The sequence below is a fragment of the Mucor velutinosus genome, assembly GCF_035048745.1.
Source record: "Mucor velutinosus strain NIH1002 chromosome Unknown tig00001564, whole genome shotgun sequence".
Lineage (NCBI taxonomy): Eukaryota > Fungi > Mucoromycota > Mucoromycetes > Mucorales > Mucoraceae > Mucor > Mucor velutinosus.
Genome location: NW_027041906.1, coordinates 2,038,093 through 2,052,467, shown reverse-complemented (window position 1 = coordinate 2,052,467; position 14,375 = coordinate 2,038,093). Strand labels below are relative to the sequence as shown.

The window sequence follows — 14,375 nt, the reverse complement described above, 5'->3', positions numbered from 1 at the left end:
TTTTCGACTGAATGAAAAAAAAAAAAAAAAAAGGCATCCACAAGGTTTGAATGAGCTTTGAGTCGACAACAAATATAACCGAGATCAATTCGCTGTAACTAGCCGCGTTCAATTATGTGGTATAAATAACAAACAAAGAGTTTATTTATCTTGGTGATAGCTTTGTGATTCAAGGTACTCTGACCAACTAATGCGTCCACTATCAAAAGCATATGAGTGTTTGTATATGCACCCATCGCAATATCCACTTACTCTCCGTCAAGATCGTCCTCTTCCAATACATGATCAACCATCTCTGTTACCTCCTCTAACGATAGATATTGTGTGGCATCTTCATGCTCATCACCGAAATCCGTAAAAGCTGCTCTTAATTCATGTCCATCCAAAAAGCCATCTCCATTCACATCGTGGATCAAGAATAAGTAGTAAATCATGTCTTCATCTTTCAAGTCGTCTGGAATCTCTTGTGAGGCATCAGCAGCTAATGATTTCAAATGTTCCCGGATATGGCTGTAAATTCAACAGTTGAGCCCTACATCGACATGAAGGGAGCGAGAGAGACTTACGCTTTGTTGTCTTTATCATCGCCATAGTTTGAGTGGTCTTGATTCATAAATTCGATAGCGTACACACTACTGAATACGAAGAGTAATACTAGGAGCAAGACACTTTTATGTTGCATTTTTGTTTGTTGTATGTGTGTATGGGGAAAAAAAAAAAAAAAAAAAAAAAAAAAAAAAAAAAAAGAGACAACGCTAATTCCACATGCTCTCATATCGACCAATGATGCCAGAGTTTTGTTCTCCCGCTATCAACTGTGTTGCACGTTTCAAATGGTCAAAGTGCTCTAAAGAAGGTCATCAACGCGACAATGCATCTGATTTCCAGTATTTTATCAAAATGAACTCTTTGGTGTGTTATCCTCCCTGTCCCTTATTTTTAAGGGCCCTATTCAAAGAATGAAATTTGGCGGGAAAGTGTAAATGTCGGTTCATTTATATCGACTTCTATCTCTAGCAACATGTAATTCATATGCTGATAATGGCTATCACTCATGTCTATTATGTCATAATGCAAAAAAAAAAAAATAAGCTCACAATTTGGTTTAGAGTTATTGAGGATTTGCAACTAAAATAAAGACGCATTAAGTTTAAAGTAGAATACAATCAACCAATATGATATTACCGCTTTGATAAGAAGAGGCAAATATACTTTAGCATTGTTTAATTTGCCCTGAAACAGATGCTTGAGTTACATGCGATTCCTTTTTGCTTGTCTTGCTCCATAATTGGGACGAATCGGCGATTTCGATGTCGTATTTAGGCTGAAATATACCATAGAACGTGTGATAGTTATTTTACTGAAATAACAGCATGGAAGAGTTGGATCATATCAAAGATAAGGTTCTTTTCTTTCATTTAATTTAATTTATTTATTTCTTTAGTTGGATATTAGATGGATTGCGCTTTGGTTAAATGAACGGCACTTGATTCTGTTTGTATTAGAGCTTTATATGAAGCCAAGATACCATGCTGTTACGACCAAATATAGCTTTTTTCCCTTGTAATCTCACCTAAAAATGAAGATTTCAGTACCTGATTTTTTCATTTCCCACTACATTTCGCCATAAACAAGCTTGCTCCGAAATGCGGATTTCATGCTTGTGCAACATTTTTCTTGTATTTCATGGCTAATTGAGGCATTTGACCCATGATTTCAATCATATCTTTATTAAAGCTTTAATTGCTGCAATAAAGCTAGAGCAAAAGTATATTGGCTTTAGGGTTCCTATCAACAAAAGAGTTCAAGAACGCAATCAATGGGAAAATGCAGTAGGATGCCTCTTTGGGTGAATGAGGTGTGTTGAAATGAAAACATTCTTATTGCAAGGTCTCTTTTATAGAAGTCGATAGAAGAATTGGCTCGTATAATTGTGTTTACTTGCAACATTCCTAAATCTGTATGCTTGGCACAAAAAAAAACTTGAATTTATTTCATTAACGAATGATGGCTTACGGCTAAAAATTACTCAAAATCATCAAATTGATATTTAGGCAGGAGGAGGGGGGGGGGGGACATGGCAAGTACGTATGTATTGGGTACGGTTTATATGTATAAATAAGATAAAGACATGTATACTACAACAAATATGGTATTGGAAGCTATATATATATATATATATATATAAGATTGCATAAAGTCGAGTCAATCGTTTTATGGCTGCTACTGCTGCTTGCTATACACGATTTCAATGATTGGCGTGAGGGCAATGATCTTCATGTGAGAATTGAGTAATGTCTACACCACACTTTGGACAGAAGCTGTAGCAGGAATGGCTTGTAATTTGATTTGAGTTGATTGCTGAAATGTTGACTAGAGAGTTCATCTTGTTTTGGCTGGAGGATAAGAAAGAAAAAGAGGAACCAAAGGAATTCATCAAGTCTTTTTATACACTTTATGTTTCCTAATTTAATTTTTGTGTGTATGTGTGTGTGTGTGTTTACTGTACATCGGCTGATTTACCCTGTCCAAATTATTCTCTATGTGTGCCTCTCTCTCTCTCTCTCTTTCTTTCTCTCTCTCTCTCTCTCTCTTTCTTTCTCTCTCTCTCTCTCTCTCTCTCTCTCTCTCTCTCTCTCTCTCTCTCTCTCTCCCTATTTCTGTCCCCCCAGCAAAACTATATAAACACACAAATAAACTTTCTGTCTTCGGTTCAATGCTAATTCAAATATAAACTAAGCTTGTTGATCAGCATCTTGAAACGCCATGTCGTTTGGGTTTAGAGTGTGAATATCAACTGTACATAAAACAACGCAAACAATACTATCAGAGGATGTTTATATACCTCTGACAACATTTATGATTTACATGTACAGACACAGTGATATATATGTACATGGATTTTTCTCCTTGCACGCAATATGATTTATTCAAACCTCCTATATTTGATGGCTTTTTTTCAGGTAAAAACATGGCAGCTTCACAACTCAATGACAGACCCTCATGCTTTCGATTTAATCAATCAACAACTTGTTCATCATGGCCAAGCACGTTTTGCTACCAAACAGTATGTCCAATAGCGTAATTTGGATGCGGTAAACCAAGTTATACGAGTAATCATGTCACCCATTCTCAACACTCGCCATTAGTTACACATTGCTAACCATAAAGCCACAATTTACTTTTTTAGTGCCAAGATTCAGGCTCAAAGTGTTCCAAAGTAATGCATTACTAGGTACGTTACATTAACGTGTGAACTTGGCAGATTGTATATTTAGCCTCAATGACTAAATATGTAACATTAGGAGTGTTTCTTGATAATGAGGAAAGGCCTATTTTAATCAGGTTATCGGCAATGGAGAAAAGCTTAAAATCGGCCTCTTATAACCCCTGATCTTGATCAGATCCAACATGATTCACGGTAAATAAAAGGGATTAGATGAGCAGAAGCGTTAAGGGAAAGCACCTGTAACTTTTTACAAAACCATCGATCAACTTTAGGGCAACATTTTTTTTTTTTTTTTGATTAGATCTCTTTGAATGTTTAAATGTTGTAGCAAAAATTTATTAAATTGTTATTTAAACAGAGGCTTGGATAGCAGGTTCAACAAAGTCCTTGGAGGCCTTAGCACCAGTGTCATCACCAGCAGCAGCGGCACCACCGTGAAGGGCCAAGAGAGCAGAAACATCAAACTTGGGTGCCTTGAGGATCTTGACCTTACGGGTGTAGGTGTTTTGGAGAGGGTAGATACCTTGACAAGCCTTCTCAATACGGACGGCAATAGCGTCTTGAGCAGATTGAGAAGCAGAAGAGGTAACCTTGGCAACCAATTCCTTAAGATCACAAGCAACAGCTTCCTCAGTCATGATTTCAAACATCTTCTTACGGATTTGACGGATTTGAGCAGCTTGAGCATAGGTGGTCTTCTTGATTTGGTTACGACGACGAGAAGTGAAGGAGACGGTGAAGAGACGAACAAGATAACCATCGGTAGTCTTAACATCAACGAAAGCCTCAATCAAAGATTGCCACTTCTTGACCATGGAGCGGAGCTTGTCGGTGGTCATGTCCATGCGGTAGAAGTTGGTAAGACAGTTCTTACCTTGGATTTCGTCAACCTTCAATTGGATCTTACGGAAAGAACGAGCCTCGTCCTTGGAGAGATCACCGAGAGACATCTCGACGACACGACCGTGGAGAGAGTCGTTGGCGTTACGGAGACCTTGAGTACGGTTGACGAGAGTCTTACCGACTTGACGGACGTCGAACATGGAAGGAGCCTTGATATCATACCAATCCTTACGGGTGAAGGGGTCAACGCTATAATAATTTGCATGAGTTTCATCGGTCGCAGTATACGAATGGCCTCGTATTGTGTCTGTGTGCATGAGTTTATGAGCGTGTGTTCGCATTGTGTTGATCTGTTGTTGTTGTACATGATTCACTGTTCGACTCTACTCAACCCGCATCTCGCTTGAATGACTGATGAACATGTATCACTATTTGTATACCGTTCTTTACGAATTGATGCTGTAGTGCAAATTGATCCACGGTGAGGATCTCATATCGGTAACCACAAGCATTGTGCCGTTTTATCTCGCTCTACGTCCATGATCATACTGCGCTATCGAACACTCCACATATTTCCACATGCACACTAGCAAAATGAGGCTCTATAATATCATTTACTTACACCTTCTTCTTCAAACCCTTCTTTCCTTTACTAAGACGCCTATTTAATAAGAGCAAAAATGTCAATTCCAAAACTCCAGTAAAGTCTCCATCTAACCACTTACTTGTTCTTGCCAACAGCTATTTTGATAAGACAAAAAAAAAGAGGATGGATTAGTTTAGATGGATGGATGGATGGATGCATAGTTTATATCTATATTACCCATGATGTACTATGGATTAAAAAGAAAGTTTTATATGCTAGGCCTTTTTATTTCAGTTTTATTCAAATGGACCTCAACTTATTCACCACAGCGTGTGTGAGTATCGCACTGCTCGCACACCACTGCCCCCTTTTTAGAGAGCCGATGTTGGTACCAAATGTTCGGCACCTGATTATTAAGAGTAGATCAGAAATCTACTAGTGAACAGAATGTCAAACATACTGTGGATTTCTGTATTTGGATCGGTCATAGCTGCTTTTCTCTTCCTCGTGATACCATTTCTTCTGAAACATACCGTTCAATTGTTCGTCCAGCGCTTGAACCTCGTAAATTCGATATTATGCAAAGATGCCCTATCTGGATCAAGTATTGCTTTAAATGCTGTACTAAGATGAGTGATTCAAGCATAGAATTAGCTCTATGAAATTTTTATCCAGGCTGATCTGCCTTAAATGAGAATGTTTACTTTCTACATGAGCATGGTTGGAGAGCTGCGACTGTCTAATTCATCAGCATGTAGTGGAAGGCAGATTGATGAACAATTTTGATAATTGTACTAAAATACACTCTTTGACTCCATTTTTTTTTACGCAAAACTCCTCCATAAACAAACTAGAGTTGTGGATCTGGTTCTTCTACGATACTCCGCGTCAGTGACAATGAGGACAATTCATGCATAGGCAGATAGCATACTTACATTACTTCTTACTACTTAAAATTATGCTGAACACAGCTAAATTTGAATGCATTTGAGACTTAATTTATAGTGTTGGAAGCCGTTTTGGACCGCGAGAATAACACCAAACAATTGCTTTCATCTAGCGCTTACTTTCTGACACCTTTGCTCAACTTTTTTGGGATCGTCGAAAATCGACCAAAAACCATGAGTGATACCCCATGGTTTTCATCGAAAATCAAACAATCGCGTTTTTGACCTCCAAAATGAAGACTTTTACTATCACATATATTGAATCAAAATGTTTATCTCGATCCAAAGCAACCTCTGAAATCACTTTTGGGGGGGGGACCTTGGTATGTAAAATTTCAACTTTTTCGCCAAAAACCTCATTTCATATTTTCAAGAATTGCTCCATAAGCTCATTCAAAACATCTTTTTGGAATGGCACCATCAAATGCGTCTCAAAAAGCACTCTTAGAATGCATTAGGAAGTATGGGATGATCATCACAGCTTACATAGTCAAATCTTGCAAAATAGATCAAACAGATCGATTTTGTCCAAAATTTGGCCAATCTTGGAGAATAGAAAAAAAAATCGGAGATTGAAAAATCTAGTTGTCCAAATGCTGTCAGCTATGGATATAATGATGTTTTGAAGCTCATAAGAAGGGGATTGTAAACTAGAAAGCACTAACGTCTAGCTTGGCTACTTTTTTTTTCGCTTTTTATATAACTCTATTTTTTATTTAAAAAGCGTAATCATAAGACAATGCTCATCCAAATGCAGATCTTGATGTAGAATTGGTATTTTGTTATATAAACTAATCGAATAGTTTGGAGAGAGAAAGGTACATGCTATTTTTGGTCTTGATGAGAAGCAAACCAGCTTATTGCGGAAATAAACATAATGTTTGACATCAAATAATTGATCTCATAAAGATGAAGTGTCGAATGTTTTTATCATCTCACGCAACTCAAATCCAGGTCAATTTCACCCAATGTAAACAGGATTTTCTTAACTATTTTGCCCAAATGTATCAACTAGCGCTAGACCCGAGCCGATTCCAATTGGTTACATCTAGGCTAAACAATTAAGAGAAGCAGTTTTGATCTATTGCAATCGAAAATCATATCAATTCAGCGATGCAAGCAAAAAAAAATGGAGACAAAATAATGAATTGATAGATAACTCAAAATTCCCTTTCGAATGTTCACGCAGTTTATGAATAAACAGGATTTAGAAAGGATTTTTGCCAAAGGATGAAACTGCATGAGCTTACTCAATCCATAAAAATGCTTGTAGTTTGATTGATGCAGAAGAGATCAAACATTCAGTATTCGCAATGCCTGATAATATTGCCACATTGAGAAAAAGTGATGGTAAAGGTAACCGCTATTGAAATGTCAATAGAACCTCTTTTTGTTTTGTTGCTGTATAAAAACGATATCGGTAGGGAGCCCAGAATCTACGCTTTTTACTGATGTGTAATAAATACAACATTTTCCTCTTCAGTTGGCTTGAATTGCAAACATAGTGGTTTTTTTTTGGTATGCTAGATTCCGTCAAAATTATGCATAATTTTGAAAGGGGTCCGGAAAGCAGCAGCACTGGTAACCTTCTTCCACCACAGACACAGAACTGACTGCTTCCAACCCATTTTCAAGTGAAGATCCTTCCCCTCGCTTACGGAATGAAACAGATATTAGAAAAATATTTTGATTTCCCTTTTTCTCATCCCTTTCACTTTTATCTCTGATATATTCAGCATGGCTGACGGTAATCATCACCAATGTTGTAATTCACAGGAAAATCCTAATGCCCTGATCTTCATTTCCCACGTATCTCATGTAGACGTAAAATACAAGCGAAAATACAAAGAGTTGAGAAAGCGTATTCGAGACATTGAAGAGGTATGTAGATTTTGATCAAGCAATTTAACTCTAGCGTTTGATGCGAATGTGTACCTCTAGGAAAACGATGTGCTAAATGTGCGATTGTTCAAAGCTCATAAAAGCATTCGCCACCTCAAATTGGAGAGAACGTAAAGCGTACGATGGATCCACAACAAGCAATGCTTGCTAATTAAACAAATGTATACAGCTTCTTGCTGGATAGGATGGATAAATCAAACCATACATCTCTCGACTACAATAGCGATAACTCGGATGTGGGTTCTGACATTTACTCCCATGATGAATCAGACATGGTATAATCCACGGGCAGCCGATTTAAAGATGAAGCATTGAAACTGATTGTATTGCTGCAGATGTTGCATAATAGGATCCAGGGCAGCCACAAGCAGGATGGCCGTAGTCGAATCGATAAATCGGCGGGTAGTAAACCACAACGCAAGAAGAAAGATCCCAACGCGCCCAAAGGACCAGGCAATGTCTTTTTCTTGTATTGTAGATTGGAAAGAGATAAGGTTAAAGATGAGTTTCCAACTGAAAACTTGGGTGAGGTGACAAGGCTTCTTGGCCAGCGATGGAAGAGTCTTCCAAAGGATGAGAAAAAGGTATTGCAGTGTGCTTTCAGCTTTTACTCCTTATTGAGTCAGCCTTGTATTTATAGAAATATTATGACATGTATAACCGTGAAGTGGACGAGTATGAGGAAGCCATGAAAACCTACACGTCGAATTGTGGTGCCGCCACTCCTGGAGGCCTTGCTTCGACAAACGCAGGCAGCTCGGCTAATTTGAATGAATCAGTGGATGCTGATTTGGCGTCTATCCCATCTTCGCCCGCACAGTCAACAGAAATGTCCATGGACTTCCCTAGTGATCCTGCCCACCATCACCATGATTCTCCTGATGTAGGCTCCGTCAAGGACGACGATGATATCAAGGATGCTGACAGTGCTACTCCTCAATCTGACATTTATCAATCATCTGTTCCAATAATCAACTGGGAACCATCCATGTAATGATGCCATCTCATGTGCCTTTTTGATTCTGTTTTTTGCTCTATTCCCTTCTTTTGCAAGTATATCTAACATGTACTTTTTGTCACTCTTTCTGCTGTCTTCTCCTTGCTAATAAAGGTCGAATGATCCAGATGCCCATCAAACTGAAGTGGAGAATCGCCTATCATGGGCACCAAGTCTCATGTACTCTTGACATTATAAAGTTGACTTTTTATTAGCTTCAGCATACGTCTTGAGGCAAAACAGACTTCACATACACAGTGCAGAGAAAGATGGTTTCTCGTAGATTTCACATCAAAGCTTTATAAGTCTATCCAAGTATTAAGGGCTATACAGGCAGAGATCTTTAGTCCTGACATGCATCACTCATTCAAATCTTACTGCGTATGTGCTAGGCAAACCAGTCACCGAGACAGTGGGCAACCCCCACTCACTTAAATTCCATGTCCCTGTTTAGCGTTTCTCTGTTGTTTCTCTCTCTCTCTTTTTTCTTAAAACTATACAATGAGTTTCCTTCGTGCTGCTACTAGAACCGTAAGTAATTGCTTCCATTAACACCATGAATGGTTGAATCTATTCATATATACAAGTGGAAAACTGGCCTATTGACATGACTCATGTTTGCTAATCTCTTAAATGTTTCTATAGTCTGCTTTCTTGCGTCCTACTGTCAACTTGCAATCACCAAGCGCTTCCTTGTTTGCTCGTTGGATCTCCACCGAAATGAAGGCTCGCTTAGATAAGGTAAGATGTGGGAGCATTGAGCATTGTTGATAAGCAGGATGAGATGCTGAACGGGGCTTTATTTGACATTAGGACATCAAGTCAAACGATATTGTATTATTCATGAAGGGTACTCCTGACGCTCCCATGGTAAGAGAATATATATATATATATATACATATGGTATTTGGTGCAAGATGGTTGCTAAATGTGCGCTTTAAAACGTAGTGTGGCTTCAGTCGTGCTACTGTTCAAATCATGCAAGTTCAAGGTGTTGATTTTGACACCAAAGTCAATGCTTTCAATGTCTTGGAAGATGCCGAATTAAGAGAGTCTATCAAGGAATACTCTGAATGGCCCACTATTCCTCAAGTTTACGTCAAGGGCGAATTTGTCGGTGGTTGCGATATTTTATTGAACATGCATCAATCTGGTGATTTAGAGGATTTATTAGTAAAGAACGAAATTATCACTCTTGAGGACGAAGAGGGTAAGAAATAAGTTATTTAAAGCGAATAAAGACCTTAATTGTACAACAAGAAATGTTTTATGTGGGTCGATCGTCAGCAAATGTCTACGCTGTGAGATTTTTATTTAACCTAGTGGCTGACTGACTTGGCAGCTTCAACAAAAGCATGAATCTTTGCTAAATCTTTCACGCCATTCGTTTCAACACCAGATGACACATCCACAATCCAAGGCTTGACTTGGTGAATGGCACTGGCCACGTTGGAAGGATCAAGCCCACCAGCCAAAATCACAGGGAAATCTTTGTTACCTAGGAATTCAAATTGCTTGTGGTTGACAACCTGTTCTGCAATGCTCCAGTCAAACTTGACGCCTTGACCGCCTTGCTGGTCTGAGGGCAAACTAGGAACCTTGGCATCCAAAAGTACGTATTGATGGCCACCGGGTTGTGTCAAATTGGAGATCTGAGCAGGATTGAATGAAGCGCTATCGATATGGAATGCCTTGATCACAGGCACCGGCAAGTAGCGAGCTAATTCCACAGACTCAGTGCCATGCAATTGAATGAGATCCAATCCAGCTTCTATAGCAACTTGAGACATGTACTCGACTGATTGATTCACAAACACACCAACCACTAAAGGTCTTCTCGTGCGACTCTCCAACAAACGACGATGGATCTCGAACCAGTCAGAAGAGGGTGTGTTATACGAGGGCTTCTTGACAGCTTTGGGTGGCGCAGAGTGAACAGCCTTCACAATCTCAGTGGCTGTTTCAATAGATACCTTGCGCTTGGACTTTTCAGCAAAGATGAGGCCAATGAGATCAGCACCAGCGTTGGCTGCTTCAGTAGCTGCTTCAACAGATGAGATACCACACACTTTGACGAGCGATTGCTTGCTGTCTTTGCTACTAACAACAGGATCTTTCTTTTCAAGACCAAGCAAATCAGCGACAAACTCTTTCAAATTCCAGGCACGCATCAAAGCTTCACCCACAAGCACACCGCTGACACCTTGTTTGACGTACATTTCCACATCTGCTCTGCCAGTGATACCAGAGAGAGCGCACAAGATAGTACCCGCTGGCACCATTTCAGCTAATCGAGATGTCGTTTCCATGTCCACATCAAAGCTGTGCAAATTGCGATTATTGACACCAATGACCTTTGCGCCAAGGGCATTTGCACGGGCCATTTCTTCAGCATTGTTCACCTCCACCAAGGGCTCCATGCCAAGCGACTTGGAGTAGTTGTACAGGTCATGCAATTTCTCGTCGCTCAACATGGCTACAATCAACAGCACTGTATCGGCACCATAAACACGTCCTTCTAAAATCTGATAACGGTCGACAATGAAATCCTTTCTCAAGATACAGGGACGATTGGGCAGATGGGTAATGGCTTCACGCACTTGACGCATATCATGAATAGTGCCACGGAACCACTTTGGCTCGGTCAAGACAGAGACAACGCTTGCGCCAGCCAAAGCGTATTGCAGAGCCTGTTCAGCGGCATTCGCAGTAGCATCGATGTTGCCTTTGGAGGGAGAGGCACGCTTGACTTCAGCTAAAAGAGCTGGTTTTTGCTGGTTCAAACGAGCGACAACATCTTGGAGAGGAGGAGCAACATGCAACTGCAGCAGCTTCTCTAAATCCTCCATGCTTTGACCGGGAATTTCTCTGGCAATTTCGACATCCTTGACACGTTGAGCATAGATACGGGTCAAAATGGAAGGAGCAGCTTCATTTGTGCTACTGGTAGCAGCGGCCGTAGCTTCAGGGGCAGCAGCAGGAGCAGCGGGCTTCTTGGGTGTTTCACTGCTCTGGGAGGATCTCAACTTGTTGGGCAAGACGCCAGCTCCAGGGTTCTCTTCCCAAGTGCCACCCTTCAAATTCAAGAAATTGAGGATCATGGTATGGCCATTCTCACACAAGATACTTTCGGGATGGAACTGGACACCCTCCACAGTGTATTCCTTGTGACGGACACCCATAATGACACCGTCGTCTGTAGTAGAAGTAACTTCAAGTGTATCGGGGATAGTGGATGGCATGCCAGCCAAGGAGTGATAGCGGGTAACCATGTTGTTTTGAGGGACACCCTTAAAGACACCACGGCTATCGTGCTTAATTGGAGATGCCTTGCCATGGAGAATGTCACCAGCATAAGACACAGTACCGCCATAGACTTCAAACATGCATTGCAAGCCCATACAGATACCTAGAATGGGAATTTTACCAGCGAAATGGGCAATGGCATCGCGAGAGACGCCAGCATCGTGAGCAGGATGACCAGGTCCAGGAGAAATGACAATGTTGCGAGGATTGAGTTTCTCGATTTCATCAATGGTGATTTTGTCATTGCGATAAACAACGACATCAGCGCCTTGAGAGCATAAATATTGGTATACGTTGTAAGTGAAACTGTCGTAGTTGTCGATAAGTAAGGTTGTCATGGTGTCAATTAGCTGCTGATCGAAACTGTAAAAAAAAAAAAAAAGAGAGAGAGAAAAGGGGATGATAGATGTGCCAATACCAATAAGACTGTGTATATGTAATCATCACACGGAGATTGTATTGGCAAGTGGTCAATCTGACTCATTTTCAAAGCCATTCATGCTTAGTTTATGCTAGATGCCATTTTTTATTGCAAGTAGATAAAGAAGGGAGTATAGTCATGATTATGTGATGATAGAAGAGCTAAAGAGACTAATTTTTGATGTTGGAAAAAGGATTTGTGAGAGTTTTATAGCAAAAGGGATTTCCATAATTTGACTACAGGATGGTTAAATCCTGAGAGCCGGTTTGCATGTCAGTCCATTCGTCATCCCTTTCCTTTGCGGTCTTGAAAGTAGATGAAGGATGTTGTGAAAGGAAACAAGGTATAAAGAAGTTGGTAGAGAATGAATAAACGGCAAGATATATGTTGATGTGTATTAGCATATATAGAGAAATAAATAGGAGAGATGCGCAAAAGAAACTGTGGTAAAAAAGCAAGGTGTTATCATATTTTCCTTGGTTGCAGTAGCTATTTTATAGATCACCTGTAGCCTACTCTCCTCTGAAATCCTGTTCTGGATCTGGGTCGGTCATGTCCGTGCCGTTTTGCTTTTGCTTGCCTTTTCTTGAGAAAGATTTGCTGCTACTTGCTGTGCCTTGCTCACCCCTCTGACCGACTACTGGCTGAGATGACTCTGAATTGACAACGTTCTTGGGATCAACGTATTTGATAAGTTTCTCAGTGGTATGAGGTCCTTGAAGTACCTGTGTGAAAGATGGGTGGATCATATGTGAATGGTGCCAATCAAAGTTGGGAACGAAGAAACCTCCTCTGGCTTGAGCAGGAGGATGGCCGAGATACAAGAAATTCTCATTGGGCCCAGGAGGGCTTGATAAATTTGGAGAATCGATGGACTGCATAGGTGCTGCTGCAGATTCTGGGTAGGTGAATGCATAGCTTCCAGAAGACAAGAATGGGTGGGTGGCAGGATAGTGTGTAGGGACGACAGGCACTTTTTGCTTCTTGCGTTTTTTGGCAGCACTGCTGGAGCTCTCAGCATCAACAGGAGGAGATGCTGATGGCTTTCGTGGGACTCTCCGTCTTCTTGCACTGGATGACGAAGTGGCTGCAGATGTAGATGGCTCTGGCTGCTTTGGATCATCGGAAGGTGCTGACTTATCTCCATCCTGGTCTTGCTCACCAGCAGTGGATGCCCGTTGATTACTTGGATTGCTGTTATTTCTCTTTTCTTTTGCTCGTCGATTTTGGAACCAAATCTGGATGCGAGACATGGATGTGTTGAATCTGCGAGCGAGACGTTGCTTAATTTCGTTGGAAGGACGTTTGTTTCGCCTGTAGACTTGCTCCAAGGCAGTGGTTTCATCAGCTGTGAACCGTTGTCTGGGATGAACCAGAATAGGGGGAAAATCACCGGGAGATGAGGTTGTATGGCTTTGATCAGTACCACTTTCATTGGGATCTTCGTCTTGATCAACGGAGCCTGAGGAACTTGACTCACCTCCACCACTCTCAGTAGAGCCAGATGTTTGAGGGGCTTCATCAGGCGAGGGACTTTTGGAGGGAAGGTATCTGTAAGCAGGCAAAGCTACCTTCTGAGGCACTTTCCTTGATGTAACTTTGCGCTTGGGCCTTGTCATTTGAAGACTTACGTGAGATTGAGAAAAATACAAGAGAAAAAAACGAGATAAAATCAGAAATGAATGATGCCTTTCTTTTATAATGCGTATTTGACAATGATTTATCATGTAGACGAGCTATGCAATTGTCTTTTTATTCACAAAATAGACTAACTATTGACTGATAACATGTTTTGTATATGATGAAACCAAGACGATGATAATGGTTTGGGTTAAACAAAATGATTGCTATGACTAAATTGTTAATTTGATCTATTGCGTTGCCCTTGAAATCGTGAATATTGACATCCTGGTGATGCATATTGCAAAATCCTCAATATATCATTGCAAATTCGGCAGTTTCTAGAAAAAAACTGACACAAAAAAAGCTTCGGAAATGCCACTTTAAGGCAATATGGCGTTGGCCCATGTACAGAAAATCCAACGACTAAATCAGAGCACTACTATCATGTATATATCATACTAACAAATGAATCGAGACAATTACGTAACCTGCATGTAGTCCGTGTATCTATCAACATTAGA

At 40.4% G+C, this 14,375-nt stretch overlaps 6 protein-coding genes across 6 annotated transcripts; 2 read left to right on the top strand and 4 right to left on the bottom strand.

Moving 5' to 3' along the window:
* Window positions 1-141: 141 nt before the first annotated feature.
* ryh1_1 (GTPase Ryh1) lies at window positions 142-613 on the bottom strand (the record flags this gene model as incomplete). Its single annotated transcript, XM_064830159.1, has 3 exons — window positions 142-199; window positions 253-510; window positions 567-613. 3 exons carry the CDS (start codon window positions 611-613, stop codon window positions 142-144), a joined length of 363 nt encoding a protein of 120 aa, XP_064682661.1.
* Window positions 614-3,579: 2,966 nt separating this feature from the next.
* DBR1 (lariat debranching enzyme) lies at window positions 3,580-4,899 on the bottom strand (the record flags this gene model as incomplete). Its single annotated transcript, XM_064830158.1, has 4 exons — window positions 3,580-4,321; window positions 4,695-4,733; window positions 4,798-4,813; window positions 4,896-4,899. The coding sequence occupies 4 exons, from the start codon at window positions 4,897-4,899 to the stop codon at window positions 3,580-3,582; spliced, it is 801 nt and encodes a 266-aa protein (XP_064682660.1).
* A 2,443-nt stretch (window positions 4,900-7,342) lies between these two features.
* ATC70_010954 (uncharacterized protein) lies at window positions 7,343-8,501 on the top strand (the record flags this gene model as incomplete). Its single annotated transcript, XM_064830157.1, has 5 exons — window positions 7,343-7,486; window positions 7,547-7,617; window positions 7,677-7,782; window positions 7,843-8,091; window positions 8,148-8,501. 5 exons carry the CDS (start codon window positions 7,343-7,345, stop codon window positions 8,499-8,501), a joined length of 924 nt encoding a protein of 307 aa, XP_064682659.1.
* A 504-nt stretch (window positions 8,502-9,005) lies between these two features.
* Window positions 9,006-9,725, top strand: ats1 (Peroxygenase 1; the record flags this gene model as incomplete). The annotated part of the gene is made up of 4 exons (XM_064830156.1): window positions 9,006-9,035; window positions 9,150-9,245; window positions 9,318-9,374; window positions 9,453-9,725. 4 exons carry the CDS (start codon window positions 9,006-9,008, stop codon window positions 9,723-9,725), a joined length of 456 nt encoding a protein of 151 aa, XP_064682658.1.
* Window positions 9,726-9,823: 98 nt separating this feature from the next.
* FMT1 (Methionyl-tRNA formyltransferase) lies at window positions 9,824-12,148 on the bottom strand (the record flags this gene model as incomplete). Its single annotated transcript, XM_064830155.1, has 1 exon — window positions 9,824-12,148. The coding sequence occupies one exon, from the start codon at window positions 12,146-12,148 to the stop codon at window positions 9,824-9,826; it is 2,325 nt and encodes a 774-aa protein (XP_064682657.1).
* Window positions 12,149-12,743: 595 nt separating this feature from the next.
* On the bottom strand, window positions 12,744-13,850 carry ATC70_010951 (uncharacterized protein; the record flags this gene model as incomplete). Its single annotated transcript, XM_064830154.1, has 1 exon — window positions 12,744-13,850. One exon carries the CDS (start codon window positions 13,848-13,850, stop codon window positions 12,744-12,746), a length of 1,107 nt encoding a protein of 368 aa, XP_064682656.1.
* Between the last annotated feature and the right edge of the window lie 525 nt (window positions 13,851-14,375).